The sequence below is a fragment of the Cynocephalus volans genome, chromosome 7, assembly GCF_027409185.1.
Source record: "Cynocephalus volans isolate mCynVol1 chromosome 7, mCynVol1.pri, whole genome shotgun sequence".
Lineage (NCBI taxonomy): Eukaryota > Metazoa > Chordata > Mammalia > Dermoptera > Cynocephalidae > Cynocephalus > Cynocephalus volans.
This window is the reverse complement of record NC_084466.1, coordinates 156,427,132-156,442,219: the sequence shown is the minus strand read 5'-3', so window position 1 is coordinate 156,442,219 and position 15,088 is coordinate 156,427,132. Positions and strand designations below refer to the sequence as shown.

The following is a 15,088-nucleotide window of genomic DNA, read 5'->3' as shown; positions in this document are numbered from 1 at the left end:
CAGGCCTGGTATCCCTGACCACCTGGAGAGTAAACTGGCTCCCTCAAGGGGAGAGTGATTTCAAGAGAAGAAAATCTAGAGAGACAGTCACATTTCCTCCCAGCTGTGGTTTCTATTAAACTTACTTCTAAATGGGATAATTGGAACAAAACCACTGCTCTAATTTTTTTTTGACTTTTTTTTTTTGGTGGCTGGGATCTGAACTTGTGACATTGGGGTTACAAGGCTGTGCTCTAACTCCCCACTCTGATTAAGAAGACATTACAGCAAACTTGTTCCCCAGTACGGGAAAGGTAGCATGGAAAGCAACACTTATATGGACGAGGAAGGGAAGGATCATTCACCAAACTGCATCTAAAACCCACTAAAGATGCAGACGCTGAGAGCAAGAACCACTTTCCTACTTCTTGCTTCTCCCTGTCCAACGTGGCTGCGCAGCAGGATCTGTTGTTCAGGGACTTATGCTATTTAAACAGTAATGGTATTGAATCTAAGCATTGATTAGCAATAGCTGTTAACAACCCTAAAAGAGAGATAACCAGCTATGACGTGCCTCTGAATGAAAGAACATACTATGGACCTACAAAGAACCTGCGAAGTTGTCTCGTCCCCAAATCAAACCTGAATCTGATCAAACTTCTAGCTGTAACTCTCACTATGCAGGAGATGTGGAGGCCAGAGGCACATGTCACACGACCCTACAGGGCAGGCAGGCAGCAAAATCCAGACTGCAGGGAACAGGACAGGATAAGCAACCTAGGCTTTTCAACAAATCAGTCACAAAGGAAAAAAAGTGGATTAAAAGAGACTTACAGAGATAAGATCAACCAAGTGCAAGGTGAGAATCTTGTCTGGATCTTGTTTCAAACAAATTGTAAAAAAAAAAAAAGCATTTATGACATTGGGAAATTAACACTAGTATATTATGATAATATGGAATTCCCATTAGTATTTTATGTGTGATAATAAAGTAATATAGTTATGTTTTCTAAAAAAGAGTTCTTACCTTTTAGAAATTTATATTGAAATCTCTGTGGGTAAAATATGATGTCTGAGATTTGCTGGAAAATGTAATACGGGGGAATGAGTAGGTGGGATATAGATGGAAACCAGATTGGCTAAGAGCTGATCACGGCTGATTGAGATGGCTGACGGGGCACAGGGCCTCACTAGACCGTTCTCCACATTGTGTGTATGTCTGACATTTTCTATGATAAAAAGTTTAAAAAACAAAAAATGATTGATAAAATATACTAGTATTGACTTTGATCATGAAGGCATTTGGAGATACCTGGATTTTTCCAACTGGATATACGAGGATACTTCAAGAAGTCTGTGGGAAGATATGTATTATCTTTTAACTCTATTTTTCCATGAACTTTTTGAAGTATCCTGAAATGTTAACCAGTAAATCAACATCCATTAGATATTAAATATTATATCTATTATATTATAAGCAACAACCAAAAATCCTCGTGATTTTATTCTAGGTTTTGCAGCACTTGAGACAACTGATGTGGGCAGAGGAGAGGACCTGTGCTTTAAAATCCTGATGAGTGTACAAAGAACCAAGAGAAAGACAGGCTGAGTTTTATATTTTTCACTTATGAGAAGGAACTGACAACAGGATGAGCTTTATTCTGCATGTAAACCAATGCCATTTGAGACCAGAGCTTCGTTTACTCCACATTAGTTAGATAGGGAAGGGTGGTTACCCCAAGAATGAACAAAAATCTGGACTCTAAAAAAGATGCGTTCTAGTTAAAGGTTAAACAAATGCCTCCTGGAGAGGAGCTGACAGGCCAAGCTCGTGTATTCACATGTGCAGTCTGCCACTCTTCTATCTAAAACTCTCCATCAATTTCTACCCTAACCCCTATGTTCTTGGAAATATAAAAACCTTTCATAACTAGCCTGAGGATTTTCTTGGGGAGAAGATGAATTAAATTTCTTTAGCAATCTCACACTAAGTGACAAGCATATATGATTTAAATACCTCTAAATTGAGAACTTCCATATGGACTTGGCCTCATAAGTATCAGACACTGATAAAAATTACAGTTAAGAAAAAAACGTGGGTATAGTTTGCAAGTCTCCATTGGACACATCAGTTGCTGGCAACAAAAGGCACTCAGAGTTCAGCGATCCCTTGGAGCTCTCTAGAAGCTTGTGTCTGCATGCTGAAGGGGCCAGGAGCCTGCGGGTCTGATAGGGTGATGGATTGTAAGCCAAAGGAGATGGGACAAACACACAACTGTGCAAACTCAACAGTAAACAATTAGAAGTTCTTCCCTGATGTTTAAATTACATGCAACATATTTCCTTTTTGTATAATAAGAACAAACTTTACATGCTTGCCATTTGAAAATGCAAAAATATCCATACTGAGGTTCTTCTTGCAATAATCTGCGTTAATGAAAGAGCCACAGTGAGTGCTCAATGAATTTTAGATAACGAGTCTAACTAGTAGGTTCTTGCTTCCCTCTTAATTGCTTTGTGCTACCAGGTACTTGGGAGCAAAAATGGTTCGTCTCCAAGTGGTCTTGCAGGACGGAGGGGTCGTGACTCTACTTACATGAGGTACTTAGGGTAGTCAGAATCTTAGACACAGAAAGTAGGGTGGCCGTTGTTGGGGGCTGCGAGGAGGTGGGGGGGCTCTTATTCAATGGGTGCAGAGTTTCAGTTTTACAAGATGGAAAAAGTTATGGAGATGGACGGTGGTGATGGATCTACAGCAATGTGAATGTGCTGAATGCCACTGAACTGTGCACTTGCAAATGGTCACGATGATAAATTCCATGTTATGTGTATTTTACCACAATAAAAAAAAAGTTGAAGGAAAACAAAAAGGGATAATAAGCCTCATATTTTCCAGGGTGGTCACAGAAAGTGGGGGACAGATGGTCATTCTCAGAAGTATTCAACTGAAACAGCATTTCCCTTTAAAAGGTAATAAACCTCACCGGGAAAAAAAAATAAAAAAATAGTAAGTTTGCTCCCCCCCCAAAAAAAAAGGGGGGGGCCCAGCCAGCCCTCAGTTAGGCCTGACTATGTGTGACAGTCGCTCAGCAGGGACAGCACCTGCGGTGGACAGTGGAGGTCGCACTGTGCTCAGACCACGCCAGCCCTCACCTGGCAGGAGCCCTGGAGGTGAGCAGGGATGTGCCGAGGCCAAACCGTCCCCAGGGGTTTTACGATTGGATGGAAACCTTACCCAAAGTGGTACCCAAAGTGAGGACTTTCCTCTCAGCAACTCGCAAGACCCTGAAAGCAATATTGGGCACTACAGTCATGAAGTCCTGGAGGCTCTCAGTTGCGAAGATAGTTCTTAGAAACCATCCCCAGCTGTGATAAAACAACCCCAGGGCCCTGGTCCTCATAAGACTCCCGAGCCGTCCCCTTCCCCACGCTCCCTGCTCTGAGTCCGACTCACCCATCGGAGCCCGGCCTGGACGGGGTGCTGTCGGAGGACAGGGAAGAGACCGAGGCCACGGACAGAGGCCGGGAGGAGGAAGGCATCGTGAAGGACCGCACCATGGACCGGGGGCGGCTGCCTCTTCTGTCATCCAGACTCGAGGGCTGAGAGAGAGAGAGATTTGTCTGATGCCTGGGCCTGGTGTGGTCGGGCTCCTGCGACTACGTGGCCCGAGCTGTGTGGAATCTAGACCCCAACTGTCCCCACTTTCACAAACAGGACATGCTCTTGTTCTGAAGACAAAAATGATGATTTTATTGATTTTATTTCAGGGTCTTTTGAAACCTGATCCAATGTTGTGAAAAATATCAGGAAGAACCTCCTCAGATTTTTAATTTTAAATGCAGTTTTCTTTACGATGCTTCAACCCGTTCCAAAGTCAGAGCAACATGTATTGACCAGAAAATTTAACGTATAGTGTAACATCGAGAAAGTGACTGAAGAATTTGCAAGATCTTTAGATGACCTCTGTACATCTCCCCATGTTGACTAACTATGCAGATCACCAAAATGCATGGATCTGTTGCAATGATCGAACTTCTTTGGACTAAAATAAGATGTTCCTCCTGCTTAATTACAGGTGGATTTCCTCCCCTTTGAGTGACTGGTGCACTGGATTACATGAAGGCACAGCCAGAGCTGCTAAAGCTCCTCGTGCTTGGTAGGCTGTAGACTAGTGATGCAATCTGGAGAAAAACGGTCTCTGGATGGAATGTTCCAAAACAAGTGTCATTGAAATACTGCACGTGTTAACATCTAAACAGCTAGAAAATTCTAGTGAACCTGTACCCTGGCCAGATGTTGGCACATCTGGGATGGCAGCTGCGGCACAAGCACTTTCTTTTAACCTGATGATGTGGAAACCAAATTCCTGCAGGGCACACTTCCTCTCTAGGTGGTTTCAACTGCCCACCCCTCACCCCCACCCAAGTTGGCATCTCATGCAATCAATCAACTATAGAAGACCTGGACCATGGTTCCAGCCCTCCGAGTTACAAAGCGGTTGATTACAGATTATATAATTCCATATCCACATCTGGAAAGTGGGCCTGTTTCTTAAATATGTGATCCCAAATCAAATACTACTTGATTTGTAAACTATCTTTTTAATAGTAAAAAGCTCAAAATTGCAAAAGGGCAGGAGTTGGTAACATTTTTCTGTAAGGGACCAGATGATTAGTATTTTAGGCTTGCAGGCCATATGATCTCTGTTGAAACTACTGTGCTCTGCCACAACAGCACAAAAGCAGACACAGACAGCACAGAAATGAATGAGTATGGCTGTGTTCCAATAACACTTTATTTACAAACATAGACAGTGGGCCACAGTTTTACAACCACTGGTTCAAAGCAATGTTGAGCTGGAATTTGCCAGCAAAGAGGGTCTGGTCAGTCCTGGACTTGTGTCAGCGATGGTGCCCTTGGACATCTGCATGAAGATGTCTATTGTAATTAGCCAGCTTTTATAAGGAAACTAAAAGGGAAATGGTTACTTGTAGATTACCCCCCATTATGAAAACATTACCTACACAAAATCTAGAGATTCAAAGTCTACGTGATATCCTCTTCTCAGCCTCTCTGGAACATAATCAGAAGGCAAACCAAGGCCTCATTGCCAGATCCTGTGACCCTGTACTATGTCCTTGCTGTTCCCAAAGATCCCAAAGAAGAGCTCTGTCAGCTACTCTAGGTCTACCTGACCTCCCCATCTGTCCCCCAGCACCACCCCATGCACCTTGGCTATTGCATCTGCTCTGGCATCTCTGAGGGACTCTGACCCTCACGCATTTTGAATGAGGTCCGCTGGCAGCCTCTCTTTCAAAATCCACACTCTCCCTTGCCACGTCTCCCACAGAAGCAGCTACTGAAGACAGGCTCAAAGGTGGGGAATCGGTTTGGCAGAAGCCAGGTAATTGTCTTTCTGAACACCCACTGTAGTAGATTGAATGCCCCCCTCCCCAACTCATTGAAACTTGAATTGTGTCCCCAAGTTTTATGTATTAGAAACTTGGTCCCCATTGTGCCTGTCAAGAGGGTGAAAATGTTATTATTGTGGAAATTGAAAGGTGGAGCTTTGAAGAGGTGATTAGATTGTAGGACCATGCAGCAGTGAATGGATTAAAAATGGTGGTCAAGGGCGTGGTTTGGAGGGCTTTCAAAGGAGAGCGTAAGAGGAGGTTGGTCTCTCCTCTGCTCTGTCAGTTTTGCAATGTGATACTCTGCCATCACTGTTGACACCACCAAGGGTCTCACCAAACGTGTTCCCTGGACTTTGGATTCCCAGCCTCATAAACTGTAAGCAATGAATTTTGGTTTCTTATAAATTCCCAGTTCCAAGTATTTTGTTACAAACAACAGAAGCGGACTAATAACACCCACCTACTCAAGCCATCCTATCTACCTGTCCAGAAAGAGGCTACTTTCCTGCCTCTCCCCTGAACTGCCTCTGGCTTGACTTCAACATGATCCTTTTTGGGTACTTGTTGGGGAAAGGAGGGAAGCGAGCCAGCAACTTGATATTCGGTGATATTTGTGGCTTGGAGGACACTACCTTTATATTCCACCAACCACTGGGCAGGTGGAAAAGCAGCATCCGAGGAAATGAAGCTGAGCACACACAGGTGAGAAGGAACTTGACTTGCCCAACATTTGGGTGGGGCCCTGGCACTTGCGAGTCCTATTCCTAAGAGTGCCCAGCATGTTGGCTTCTACGTCTCTGTGATGGAATGACCTTCACAGCAGCCATGAGGACTTGGCACTGAGTGAGTGATCACATGGTCATGGACCAGGAGGTGCAGACACTTCGTGAGGACAACCTTGCTGCAGCCCCTGAGCCTCCTACCCCAGCTCCCAAGGGCTGGTGATGTCTTGGTCAGGACGAGTGAGTATGGACTGGGATGAATAAAGGAAGAAGGATGACAGGAGTAGGGCTGTGGCCAAGGAAGGACAGAAGCCACGCTCAGACTCCCACATCTGCATGGCATTCACAGCCGTAGCCGTGGGCTTTTCTCTGCCGTTCACCTGACAATTCCTCGTAGATGGAGCAGATTCTCCAGGGATAATAATGGAATCAGGACTCTTATTTTTTCCATCTGATGCAATTAGAGTCTCACCCAGTACTGACAGGTGTAGCTGCAGAGCCAGGACAGAGTGCACAGCTGTCTCCTTGTCCCAGCAGCAGGGCTGGCAACTTAGGAGCTGGGGGTGTTTGAGCTAGGCTAGGACTTGCATAAACTAAGGAACCACTCGGAGCCTCAGTTTCCTCCTGAGCACGTGGGGAGGAATCATTCTGTCCTTGAGGGCTGGCAGCATGAGGATTAAGTGAAGCAATGCAGGTGAACACCACAGCGCTTGCCACACCAGACAGTAGCTCCCCCCACCCTGGCAGTCATCATCATTTCAGCCCGAAGCAAAGCTCAATTCAGTTCTCTCGTGGAGAGCAGCTGGCCCTGCCTGGTGGCTGTGAGCTTGGCATCCCTTTCTGCCAGCTGGGCTGTGCTGTCTCACCTTGACCAGCCACAGGGCTGCTGCCCACTGAGTTGTGGCCGTGGGTGGGGGAAAGAGGGTGTTAGCTGAATTAAATCACAGTGATCAGTGCTTTATGAAGAAGGGCGAGCAGGTACATTTGATGGTCGCCTGGAAACTTAACTTTCCAGAAGCTACACAAATGCCAGCTACAGACCAGAAGCCCACAGAGGGTGGCATACGGCCCCCCAGGAGGGACTGGGTGAAGAGGTGGGTCTGCTATAGGGAGCAGGGCCAGACAGGGCAGGTGTGTGTGGTGTCAGGAGCCTTGACTGCACCCCTCAGAGGCCACAGGGGTGGGGGAGATGCAGAGACTGAAGCCGCCCGATCAGCTCTGCAGCATAAATAGAGCCCGGGCACCTGCTTTCTTGTAAGCCGTTTTACACTGCTTCTCCTGCCCAGGGGACTGCAGCACACGGAACAGGTGAAGCTGCAATCCTGCCACTGAGGCAGGGGCTAACGGCTCAACCTCCCAATGAACACCCTTTCTAGCAGCCTCTGAGGAATGCCAGGGTCCCAATGGCAGCTGTGGAGAGAGGCTGCGTGTGGAGAAATCCTGGAGGCAGGAGCCAGGTTGGGGCCTGCCATGATGGCACAGGTGGCAGGGCGACGGTAGCAGGGTGAGCCCCAGCACTGCCAGGGGAGGCAACGGCTGGAGCCGGGGTGGGGGGTGGTGAAGGATGACCCTGGATATCTCCTCTGTGATAGCAGCCAGGGAAGGGAGAGAGGGGAGACGGGGCGTGCAGGGCTGAGGGGCTGGTGGGCCCCCAGGAGGCGTTGGCAGGAGGCAGGTTAAGGGGAGGGTCTGGAGCTCAGGAGAGAGGCTGGAGCTCGGCACGTGGCCCTCCGTGGTGGTTAAAGAAATGAGGTGGGTGGGAGCAGAGAGGGTGGAATCAGACGATAGGCCCCTTTCCTGCCCAGACTCTTACAGGAAGACCGGATGAGAAGCAGTGTTCCGGTCTGTGGGCCGGCAAAGGCATGGGGAGCCCGTGCTGGACACAGCTGGCGCTCTGGTCTCTTCCCTGGGCCCCTGGGGTCCGCAGGCCTTGCTCCCTAAGGATCAGGGGAAGCTCCAGTGAATGTGGCTCCCGAAAGCCCCAGGACTGGTAAGATAAAGGCCAAAGTGGAGCAGGCCAGAGGGCCTGTGTATTAAGAAGTCAGAGGGTGTCCAAATCTTCTTTCTATGGCTTAGGCTGGCTCAGAAAAATGGACAAAATGGTTTATGTCCTTTCTATGGATGTTTTATTTTTAAATCCATCTTTTTAAAAACAGGATGATATTCTATTGCTTTTCAAAGTATTCTGAGATGCTTGCAAGTTTCCCAAGTAGATAAGGCAGAAAAGGCTCATCCCAGACCGCTTTTTATGGCCACGTTTCTCAAAGAATGACAGGGTCATCCGCCTGCCCCTTTGCCTGCTGCAGAGCCCACTTTTGGGGTCCCAGGATAGGGAAAGACTCAGGAAGGCAGCTCCAGGGACAAGGCACCCAAGGGTGGCAAGTACACCTTTAATTCTGTTCCTTGACCACCCTCCCCATAAGCCTCACTGCCCCGAGCTGGGATGCCCTGGCTGCCCCTACAGAAAAGGGCAGAGATGATGTTGTTTCAGAGTGTGGTGGCATTGAGAAAATATAGGAAAATAGTCAGGGCCCCTCAGATGTTCAGAATCTTGCCGAGCATTTGATGTAAATATGCACGTGCAACCAGGTGTTCCTTGGCTATTGACTGGTGTCCTGGGTTACGGACTTAAGTATAAAGGATGAGTGGCTTTGATCCACAGTGCCCTCCAATGCTGGGATGCCCCCTGGGGGAGGGCATGGGGAGGCCACTACTGCTGCTGGAGGCTGTTGCTGCAAACTATTGCTGCCAGGGCCCCCGAGACTCTCTGCGAGGATGCTGCCACCACGAGACCTGTAAGCTGTTGCTGCCGTTGCTGAGGACTGAGCTCATGTCGTCTGACAATGGCTCCCGGGATCTTTCCCAATTACCTAGCATGGACCTGTGTGTGAGGAGTCTGGTGATCCAGCCTGGCATGTGAGGGGTCTGGTGACCCAGTCTGTATAATTTGCCTTAATCAACAACTGGTGTAATCACCTAGCTTTTCATGTGGAAATCTCTCATCTCTAGCCAAGGACAGTGGCTGCCTTGAGCCAGGGGAAACTTGTCCTTGAGTAGGGAGACCCCACCCCCACAGCCCCCTACCTTCCTGCCCTGCTTGTTTTCTTCCTCACCTGGCCCAACAGCGAGCATGCGCAGAAATAATGATTCAGCAGAGAAAGAGATGTGAAAGACGTTTGGGGAGCCAGTTTTCTGTAATTTTGAAATATAAGTTAAATGATTGATAAAAGAGGAAGCTTTTCACCGAGTGACAAAACTTCAAGATTTGACAAGTGCTTATTTCTTAGAAAGAATTAACAGTAGGGCCTGACTGTGACGTGCTCCAAACTCTTCTTGCTGCTCAAATCTGATTGCAATGACTTGCAAGCTCCAAAGCTATCAAGCCCTCCTTGAGAATTCTGACTGCTTGAAAGGTCCTCCAGATGGGCTGGGAAGGACGGCACCCTGATTTCCAAGCCTGCTTACCTGCAGCAGCTCCCACTGGCCTGTCAGTCCCAGATTCCCACCCGCTCAGTTTTCTGACCAGAGCCCTACGGTTGTTAGGCTTTGTCAGGCTCATGCCCTGCTGGGCCAGGACCCAGGACCCTCTCGTGTAATGAGCACCAGGCCCTGGGCTTGGAGGCACAGGGGCTCAGCTGTGACCAGCAGGGACGGGGAGACTGGGAGAGCACGGAGTGTGATCATAGCCAAATTAACCCCTCTCAGGGAGAGTCCTGGTCTTTTATGCATTTTCTACCACGTGGGCAAGAGGAGAAAAAGCTCTGCAGTGTAAAAGTACTGGCTCTGGAGGTAGACTGATGGGGTTCAGACCCTGGGTATGCCACTTGCTAGTGTGTGACCTTGGGCTAGTTCAACTTCCCACGTTCCTGTGTTCTTATTTGTAAAATGGGGATGACCACAGTGCCTCCTCCAGAGAGCATTAGGTAGATTAAGCAAATAAATATTCACAAAACACTTGGAAAGGTCCCTGACATGTGGTAAATGCTGCAATGGTGTTTTCTAAATGAGATGAGTGTGTGAAAGAAAAGAAGCATGCTCAACAGAGAGCAGCTGAGAACTTTAGAGAACAGCAGACACGTGGAGCTGGACCAAAGGGAAACCAAGATGGTGCGCCTCATTCAGCAGCAGGGTCTCTAGGAGTGGAGAAAGGTGCCGTGGGTCACAAGAGGCAGAGGAAATACCCACAGCTCACCTTCCTTTCACAGGCTGCCTGGAGACCTGTGCACACACCTGCTTGATGCCAGCAGGCGTGGGATTCTCATAGATGAGGAGGGGTCTCTTTGCCTCTTTTTGCCACGTGCCCCTCATCCCAGAACAATGGGAAAAGAAGCCATTTGCTGTGCCCAACATCCCCAGAGTCCAGGGGCAGTCAGGGTGGGCCCTGCCAAAGCTCCCAGAGACCACAAGCAAGGAAGGAAGCAGGGCTCTGAACTGCAAACCAGGGTGGTGCTCTGCCGTGTGGTATCTGGCCTTGCCCCAGAGTTGCTAAGACATGGCTCATGGGGACGGTCTCCAGCCTGCTATGAGGTTTCAACCGTATGGTTTTTTGCATCCTTAAACACCACAAGCTGCCCTTTTATCATGCTCCTGGGCCTGGTCCCTGCTCAGAAACCCTTCAGGTACTTGGTGCAAAAGCCCAGTTCTGCCCTTCACCAGCAGAGCCTCCTGCCCCCCACTGGCATCGCAGGTTCTTGGAGGTTGGGTGCCTCTCCAGCTGCTCCGTATGATTTGTCTTCTGCCCAAAGCATGCCCACTTCTGCACTGGCCTCTGCCCGGCCATTCAAATGCCTGCCTCCCAGCTGTGCTGAGAGGGCCCTTTCTACAGGCAGTGTCCTCCCCATCCTGTCCTCGTTTCTGACTTATCCTTCTTGCCATCTAGCAATTCCCTCTTCCTCCAGTAGGTAAGTCTTTGTAGCCCATCACTTCGACCTCAGCCTGGGCACAGATACCCCTCTGCTGGGGGACATCACGCCAGAGTGCCGGTGCCCTGTGTGTGACTGAACCCTTTGTGTCTTGATGCAGCTCTGGGCTCTGTCAACCAGCTGAGTTGCAGGGGCCTCTTCCGTTGCTCCACGACACTGGGGTGGATTGTGTGCATAGCAGGTGAGGGGGCATCTGGTGTTCAAGCAAATTCATGAATGTTTACTCACCCTGACACTCCCAGCTACCAAAAGGAGGTGGCTAGGTTGCTGGCAGATGGACTGACGAGGGGGCCGAGCTCCCTTGAATCCCACTTCCCTCTGCTCTGGGAGCCTGCCACAGCTGGACAGTGGCACCACAGACACCCCTCTTCTGCGACACTGCCCACTCACCATGGTCCGGACGCCGTACTGCTTCTCCACCTTCTCCTTCAGCTGTCGGAAACAGGCTTCCATCCGCTCATGGAACGGCCTCAGCGCTTCCGTCACTTTGTCCCCATGAATCCTGATCCCTTCAGCCAAAAATGGAATCTGAAAAACACAGAGGTCGATGCCCCTTATTTCTTGGTTAATAGTGTAGGGAGAGCGACACTCACCCAGGGAGCAGTGCTGTGAATAATGTGTCCGCTCTTCTTTCCAGATCAAACTGGCCGATTACATTCTCCGGCAGTCACTTTACCCCCTTTACCCCCAAAGACAAAACTGTTTCAGTGAAAATCATTTGGGTTTTGAATCAGATGTGACTGGTGTGGTGGTCCCCAAACCATGGCCATGCAATCGCTTTCCCAGAACAGATTTTTCTGTGCTTTTCACTTGAGCTTGGGAAGAGCTGCACTTTGAATTTTAGATGTTACTTGTTCTGTTAGCAAAGGATCATGTCAGAGTGCAAGCATTTTTTTTTTTTTTTTTTTGCTAAGAATATTGCCTTTACAGGCAATTGAGAACCCTATTCCAAAATGTAAAAATCTAATTATATGTGATCTATAGTTCTGAAGGATGTTCATATTCAGAAAGGAAAACCAAATTTATTCTTCCTTAAAACTAAAAATAATTCCTTCTCTGCCGATGCTGCTGTCACAATATATCCATGCCAACACTTCACTTCCGAGTGTGGAGATGTAGCTGACCTTTAAAAGCATCGTAAGAGAGACATTTTCATCTTCCCAGCTGTAGGGGCCCGCCAGAGTCACTGCTGTCGAGGTTGGTGCAGGAGAAAGCTCCCCCTCTGTCCCTGGCCTCTGCTTCCCCCCAAGGCTCGGACTGAGAGACATTCTTCAATGCAATCAAGCTAAGAGCTTACTTCTTAATAATTTCTAATTAAATCAAGACACTGATTAAAAACAGATTTTCCTGATAGGACTGAACACCAATCTAGATGAGCAGATTTATTAGTAAGAAGGATAATAAGTACACAACTGAATTCCATGTGAACAGATTCAAGAAATCTTATCAAGACGCATCCGTGCGTGAAGTGTATTGGTTGCCATTTATAGGGTGCAGCTGTTCCTCCCGTGGCACTCCAGGAACCGGGGAGGAGCGAGCACTCCCCATGCGCACGGCCCGCCAGCCCGAGCTCCGCCTGCACTGACGCAGAAGTTCGTTTTGCTTGATAGTTAGGCCTAAACCCAAGGCACATGGCAGTTTTCCCTTTCTGGCCAGTTATCCAAAAAAACAACAGCGACAGTGTGCAGGTGAGATTTCAAAATAGAAGGGGCATTTAAATATGCCAGGTGAATTCTTCATGTAGATGGTCGCTGCCCCGGGGCCAGTCTCAGGGTACTTGGGCCCAACAACAGAAAATGCTCGCTTTGCTTCCTGAGTTCTGCCTTGGGGATGATGACGGCACTGGGACACCTTCTGGTGAGACAGTAACTGTGCTGTGTCCACCTGGGTGTGAATGCCAGTCTGTGTGGGGTGCTGTCTCAAGGTGAGAGCATAGTCTCCCTAGATACTAAAAGCATTTTTGATTTAGTATGGACCTTCCTCAAATGAGCATACTGCAATTGAAACAGTTCTGCATTTTTTTTTATCGGTGTAATTAAACTCTTAATTGGTCAGATTGTTTTCATCAAAGAAGCTACTTGCTGGAAGAGAGCTAAGGCCATTCGATTTCGGTCACTGGTACTGCCTGAACCACAAATTGACAGGTACACAAGGTAGGAGAATTCATCACTCCCAGCAGTCCCTGACATTGACCGGATATAACCTTCTTATGGGATGGGATCTGTCCCCCATTCTATGTCTATTTGGGGCTGAACTGCAGCTGTGATTCTAAATGGAAGAAAATAAAAAGATGTTCTGTGTAAACACTCCAATGTATGACGTCTTGTTATACAAATAGAAGCTATGGAACTAGAGCCTGAAATGGTCTTCGGAGACACTGTAGTTCAGTGGGCTGCAAGCAGGCTGAGCATCAGAATCCTTCAGGCAGATCCTTGAACCCCACCCTGATTTGCTCTAGATGGCTCCTAGGAATCTGCATTCCTAAAGCGTTGCTTAGAGCCCACAGAGGGCAGGACTTTCCCAAAGTCACACCTCTAGGTGTTCAAAGTGATCCTGCAACCTGCTCGGAAAAGCGCCCTCCTCGTGGGTGCTGCTGCATTTGAAGCTTGCTCCTGCCTGCCCCCCACACAGATCCCTGCCCCACCAGCAGCACAGAACACAGGGACACCCGGCTCACTGTTCCAGGAACAACGCCCCTGGCCACAGCAGTTGTGACTGTCATCAGCTGGGGTGAGGAGCGAGTTTGGTCTTTCATCTCTGCACATTTCAAAAGAGAAACATGTGCACATCACAGCAGTTTAACAGGAGACTGTGTGGATTCATTTGTGGACACTCAGCAGGGATACTCAACAATGACAGCTGCTTCTGGGGAAAGGCTGAGCTGTGCCTTTGAGGACATGGCTCATGACCTGGTGTCCGGTGCACACCCAGAAGAGGCGCCACACAGCCTGCACCCTAACCTCCGCCTCCCACCCGCTGAGGAGCAGGGCGGCACCACCCTCTATCTCAGAGCAGAGGAGCTGCCTGGGACTTATTAGCCAGCCTTCACAAGCGACTCTAGGCATCGGAGATGTGCTTATCCTACACTGGCGACGGAAACTCTGCAAACGAGTCCTGGAACTCCCAGGAGGAAAACTCACTCTGCCCTGATAGAGTTTCAAGAAAAAAAAAAAAAACATACTAAATGAACTAACAAAATGAGAACAAAGCAGTCTGATAACTCCAAACTTCTTATTTTTAATGAACGTATGACTCAATTACCAATACTAAGATATGGGTGTTCAAAACATTTGCAAATGAAAGCAAAATCACACGTAATGTCTTGACTATGTATTTTTCATCACTCTTTGATTTAATGAAGTTACTAGAAAACATTCTTTCAACTTTCCTGTGAGCTGCTTTAAAATTCACCCTTTAATATAGTTATTAGGGGTGATGACATAGTGCTGACATAAAGTTGCTCTCTGGGGAACAAATTATTTTCCTCTGTAGGACTTGAAACTCTTAAAATCCAATTTGCTATAAAAGCTTAACAGGAAAAAAAAAAAAAATCAATAGAACTTTTGCAGACCCAACTAGTTTTTGTGTAGCAATGGCTTTATAGCCTTCAGAGGAGTTTTGAATTTTGAACCCTTTAGTTTCTATAACATCTAAACTGAAAGTATTCAAAATTTTAAACTCTCTCACTCTTTTAGTAACAGGGGGAGACTGCCTGCCTGCATGAGGCTTACACTCCATGCAAAGAAACTGTCGTTGGCTAATGATGTCCCTTCCAGTCAGCTCTGAGGGTTTCTTATCATAAAACAATTCCAAGGCAAATAGATTTCAAATGCACGCAAATTTGTTAAGTTTATATATATAAACTTTACAGCCATTAGAATGGCTATTACAGAAAACCCCCCAGAAAATAACAAGTCTTGGCGAGGATGTGGAGAAATTGGAATCGTGCATCACAGCTGGTGGGAATGTAAAAGGGCACAGCCACTGTAGAAAACTTCAGCACTCCCTCAAAAAATTAAACATAGAATACCATATGATTCATCAGTTCTA

The 15,088-nt window shown here is 47.7% G+C and overlaps 1 protein-coding gene across 4 annotated transcripts in view; it reads right to left on the bottom strand.

Annotated features, from left to right (window-relative positions):
• Positions 1 to 15,088, bottom strand: part of DOCK1 (dedicator of cytokinesis 1) — a 489,712-nt gene that overhangs the window by 12,649 nt on the left and 461,975 nt on the right. For all 4 annotated transcript variants that reach the window (XM_063103414.1, XM_063103416.1, XM_063103415.1 and 1 more), the window contains 2 exons: positions 11,429 to 11,566; positions 3,434 to 3,579 (listed from right to left, as the gene is read on the bottom strand). In XM_063103414.1, coding sequence (XP_062959484.1) covers positions 3,434 to 3,579; positions 11,429 to 11,566 — 284 coding nt within the window. The remainder of the gene's footprint in view (positions 1 to 3,433; positions 3,580 to 11,428; positions 11,567 to 15,088) is intronic.